Raw genomic sequence first — 5,149 nt, 5'->3', positions numbered from 1 at the left:
CGTATTTATTTGGGTTCAATTGAAATATCCGATCACTACAACATTTTTACTCTTTTACTGCATAATTTTAGCTGCATTTTTTCTTATGTAACTAAATTCATCATAGTACTCTCAATACATTCCATTTAATTACACTATTTAAAGTGTAATCTCATAAAAAAAATTGATAGGAGAAAAGCCCACAAAATAAAAGCAGCCAATTGCCCATGAGACCGCCTAATAAAAACCAAACAAAAGCCCCTTATCTTTTATGTGCTCAGATAAATTATATTCTTGAAAAATCCCTCTAGCTCTGCCCTGTTGCTTTCTCTTTTCATTGATTCCAGAAAATGTCAAACAAATGAAGAGTTGTGTCGCATGCGTAGTTCTAAACCTGTTCCTATATTTGAGCCTGCCTATGTCAATTCCCAGATGCTCTGCTCCGTACAAATTATTTGATCAGGATTCTACTGTGGGGTTTTTTTTCTTGAAAAATCACCTAAGTTTATATCTCTCTCTCCAGTTGTTCAGATAGATTATATTCTCTTCATTTTTTACCCTTTTTTGTCAGATTTTTCTACTCTCAATTTTTTCTAAGACAAGTAAATCTCTTTTTTTCCTTTCATCAATTCTCTTTTTCTTTTTTTGTCTATTAAGAACATACTCGGTTAACACAGATCTAAAGAAATCCTCAAGTGATTTTCTCAACTCTTTTGATTTTATGTTACTTTTCTTCATTATTTTTTCAAATCTATTTGAAATTTGATAGTTGAGAATTTTAAACAAATGTTGAATAGAGTTTTTTATTGTGTTTAGGCAAGTGTTCATATTCGATTCTCTAATTCTGATTTAGGAACTCACTCTATTTCTCCTCTCATTTTCTTTAATTTTAAGCATGATTTACGTAGTTCAAGTTTAGATTAGGGTTTCCTAAAACACTAATTAAGAATTTTGATCCCCAAAATTTAGGGTTGCTTAGGAAATATAGATATCAATATAGGGTTGCTTAGGGTTGTTGGTCTTTCTTTTATTGATTTGTGAGATATTTTAAAGTTGGATTTTCGTTTTCATTAATTTTCTCTTTCTTTTATTTTCTACTTGATTGCAGTTAATGTTTTCTATTTTGTCTCTTGTAGGAGTAACATGACTTTAGTTGCTTGAGAATTTGACATAGGTAAGTTTCTGTGCTTTTTCCTTCGATTTCTTTTGTGTTTTAGTACATGATGGAATTGACTTAAGGAAACTGTGTTATAAGCTCTATGATAGTGCTTATCTTCACCCAAATATAAAGATTTTATGGTGGCTTTATCTCACATCACTATACCACGCTTAATCAATCTCGTGGGTCAAAAGGTTTCATGATATAAGGTTCAAATAACCTCTAATGCTAGCATGCAATTGGCATAGTGTGAGAATAAATTGACTTCAAGAAAAGTTAAACCATTCTATTATGTGGCTTAATCATAAATAAATAAACTAAAGGAAAGGTACGCAAAAGCAATTTCTGAATTGAAATTAGATAATGAATAATATATTTGTCTAGTAATAACAAGTATAGTGCCTGGGTAAAGGGAAGGAGAAGAGGTGCAAGTCAAGTCAGCTTATAATTAGTAAGCTTTTAACATTAAACAACGTAAGTTGGATCGAGCTAGAAATGATAAGGGGGTCTTTCTCTTTGATCTAAGAATCTTTGTTTTCAATCAAAGATTGAAAGCTTATAATTAGTAATCTTTGGTTTTTTGACAGGAGCTTTTGCGTACAGAAGAGTGACAAGGTAATGGCAAGAAAACAACCTCAATGATAAAGTTTCCATTATTTACTGCATTTTGCTGCCTTTTCAATTATAATAGACAATAATAGGCAAACATTATTCTATAAACTTCGATGATCTCAGTTCTCAAATGTGTATGCTTGGTATGTTATTTTAAACGCTATCTAACTTTATATCTATCAATCTTTCCTCTTACTCGTGAAGCTCTCTTCTTTCTCTGGGTAGGCTCCATCAGCATGGAAGGTGGCAAGCTAGAATAGGAAGGGTTGCTGGAAACAAGGGCTTGTACCTTGAAACATTTAGTAAGCTTTTGTTCCTTTTTTCCTTCTCCTTTAACTTTTGGTTCATTGTTTAGAAAGTGCCATGTCTCAACATTTCTCATAATTGTTCAAGTAGTTCATTTATTATAGACTTTAAAGTTAATGATTCTAGGTTTCAGGATTGAATGCAGAACCATATATGATGAAATCAGATCTAGTTTATATTTAATTCTTGCATTAAGTTTTTTGAACTGTCCCACCGGTTCATGTCAGTGTTTCTTTTATTTTTCTTTCCCTTACAATCGCCTTTATATTGCTCAGCTAGGTAATTCAAAGGCATGCTTGATGAAATTGGCAGCTGGATTATAATTTTGTCCTTCACTTTTTATTTTTAAAATTTAATGCAGTTTAGCTCTCAATTCCCAAAGAATCCTAACTGTGGTATGCAATAATATAACTTATATTATTATAAAATTTGTTAATACCCCATTTTCTTTCTATGTTATATGGCACCTTTGTTACCCTTGCAATTGAGTTTATTTCTTTTATGCATAATATTTATATATTTTGGTTTAGTAATATTATTTTGTATGCTAACATTTATTGAATTAATGTCATCTATTGCTTCCATGTTTTACCTACAGTACCTGATTTTAAGACTGGATTTAGAAAGATTGGATTTATAGGATATCTAGTATACTTACTCTAGAATCATTGAGATAGCATGCATTCAGGCTATATTTGATTCATATGAGGTCTTATCATATATGTTAAAACATAAAAACACCTTTTGTACATAAATCTGGTTTAAAATGTTGTTAATGTCTCCCCCGGTGCATCTTTGAAGATTCTTTGTTTGGTTTGGTGGCAAGAACAAACCCGTCATCTTTGGCATCATTTGGACATGTGATGGGTGTTTTGAGCTATGCTTGGCTCCTTCTGATTACTAAAGGGTGAGGGAAGCTCTTTGGATCCTTATCATGGTTTTCTAATGTATTGTTCTCTGCTGGGAGCTTCCTTGTTTTTGATGACTCGTGATCCTAGGGGTCTCTTTTTTAATCTTCTGGTGGCAGTTTCTAATAGTGAAACGCAGCAAGGTCTTGAGGTCTGTTGATTTGGCTTTGTTTTTACTTTTGTGATTGGAGTATTTCTTTATTAACTTGCTTTTGGCTTCTGTTGTTTTTAATCTTCCTTTTCATCTTATCCTTGCTGAACTTGGCCACTTCATAGAGATTTTATTATAATTGTACAACTCTGTTACCACACTAATTTTTATGCCATTAAAGTCTTAGGCTAATAAGACAAAAGACTTGCCATGGCATCCATTGGTGATGGATTAATATAATTATGCTTTTTAGAAAAAGTATTTCCTATTATTTACTGTTAATTGGATATTATCTTGCTTTGTCTCATATTACATTATGAACTACATACAAATGAATATTATCTTGCAACTTAATCTTTGCAGGTAAGGAAGGCTGAGAACTACAATGTCAGCTGGTTTTGTTAGATTGGAGAATGGACAAACAAATATGTATAGAGAGGAATTAGAGAGAAGAAGAGAGAAAGAGAGATGATTAAACTTAGTTAAGGAAACCCCATGCTTTATATTATTTCTAACAGTTGAGAAAGACACCCTTTATATTTAATTTTCAATTCTTATTTTTTTAATTTATCAATTTTTAATTATTTAATTATAATATTTATAATATTTTATTATTTATATATATAATATTTATAGATGGATATTGATATTTTTATAATGTTATGATGAAAAAATATAAAAATGAAAATTTTTTTAAAAATTGAATACTGGTGAAAAGTATTTTTTATGAAATGATTAAAAACAAAAAAACAAAGAAAATTTTGATAACTTATCCAAACAATCAAATATATTAAAATTTCTTTGTAAATATTTTACACATAAACAATTTTCTTGCAGTTACTTTCCTATTACCAAACATAAAAAAACAAGACACTAGTGATGACAGCGGCCATCAAAGAACCCCACCCGCTAAATGCTGTTGGTTCTATGACACCCAGTGCAGCACCGTAGCAAAAACACATCAACAAGTATAGTGAGAACACAGTAAACATGATCCTCTTGCCAACGACGCTGAGGAGGGCCATTGTTAAGATCCACGCCATTATAAAAGCTACGTTGTTTGAAGCATAGAAAATAATAAACATAACAGGCTTGATCACTGATTTCCCCGCATGTTTAGTATCGGAACCAGCATCAGCCTGCAAAACACCACCCGGTGGGTTGAGAAGAGCTTGGTAAGTCATCGCTAGAATCAGTGCAAATACGACTAGCAACGCATTGATCGTATCAGGTTTCATATTCTCAATGTCACGTGTCAATTTGTTAAAGTATGACACCCTACGGAACCTTGAGGGTTGGTGTTCAGCACGTATCAGAATGTTCATACTGTCTCTGTCAAATACAGGTTGCCCTTGTAAGACACGCAAAGCTGTGAAGCCGCTCTGATTAACTGTATTGCTATCAACCTTCTTGCTTTCTATTAACAGTTTGATCATCTGCTTATATAAAATCCACAATCAATTGACAAATAAAATACAATACAATGCCAAATTAATTCTATTTTCTGTTAGGATGACATAAATGGTACCTGGGTTTGGTTATTTGATGCGGCTATATGCAGCACAGTGTTTCCATCCTTGTCCGTGAAGTTTAGGATTCTTCTTTGGTGTGAAATGGGAAGCCGTTTCAGTATGGCTTTGAAAGCTTCTAACTTATTATTTTGTGCTGCAATATGCAGAGCAGTCTCTTTTCGAATAGTCAAATCAAAGATACAATTGGGGCATTCCTCCAGAAATTTGGACAGAAGAGGAACATTTCCTTCTCTGGCTGCACAATGAAGAGAAGTGTAACCCTTCCTCCCTCTGACACGAACAAGATCTTTATCAATTGATAGGAGATCATCCACCACCTTTGTTCTTGCATATTGCAAGGCTAGATGAAGGGGACAAAACCCGCGTTTGTTCAGCTTCCTAGCAAATGATGGCTTTAAGTTCATCATCTCTAATGAAGGCTATCTTAATTATTGATTCTAATTTACCATGATTACTATTTCAATTGATATGATTTGATTGACTTGGCTATTCTAATTGATTT

The 5,149-nt window shown here is 32.6% G+C and overlaps 1 protein-coding gene and 1 long non-coding RNA gene across 3 annotated transcripts; one reads left to right on the top strand and one right to left on the bottom strand.

The window, feature by feature from the left end:
- Positions 1-305: 305 nt before the first annotated feature.
- On the top strand, positions 306-3,636 carry LOC110425203 (uncharacterized). Of its 2 annotated transcripts, none has more exons than XR_002445992.2 (4): positions 306-1,153; positions 1,726-1,753; positions 1,976-2,052; positions 3,479-3,636. It is a non-coding gene; the product is annotated as an uncharacterized LOC110425203 (long non-coding RNA). The 2 variants fall into 2 exon arrangements; XR_002445993.2 differs by having other exon boundaries at positions 1,976-3,115.
- A 327-nt stretch (positions 3,637-3,963) lies between these two features.
- On the bottom strand, positions 3,964-5,054 carry LOC110425491 (uncharacterized). Its single transcript, XM_089785110.1, has 2 exons — positions 4,644-5,054; positions 3,964-4,551 (listed from the first exon to the last, which is right to left on the bottom strand). The coding sequence occupies exons 1-2, from the start codon at positions 5,052-5,054 to the stop codon at positions 3,964-3,966; spliced, it is 999 nt and encodes a 332-aa protein (XP_089641236.1).
- Between the last annotated feature and the right edge of the window lie 95 nt (positions 5,055-5,149).

Source organism: Theobroma umbraticum, unplaced genomic scaffold (assembly GCF_002168275.2).
Source record: "Theobroma umbraticum cultivar Fairchild unplaced genomic scaffold, ASM216827v3 scaffold_81.0, whole genome shotgun sequence".
NCBI classification, from domain to species: Eukaryota; Viridiplantae; Streptophyta; class Magnoliopsida; order Malvales; family Malvaceae; genus Theobroma; species Theobroma umbraticum.
Note: the sequence above shows the minus strand (reverse complement) of the source record. Positions and strands in the feature narration are given on the sequence as shown.

Bases quoted from the DNA above. Each gene is read 5' to 3' on its own strand.
- LOC110425491 (XM_089785110.1), bottom strand. From the start codon at position 5,054: ATGATGAACTTAAAGCCATCATTTGCTAGGAAGCTGAACAAACGCGGG. The intron at 4,552-4,643 runs GTACCATTTATG...TTATATAAGCAG, and splicing joins CATCAAATAACCAAACCCAG to ATGATCAAACTGTTAATAGA.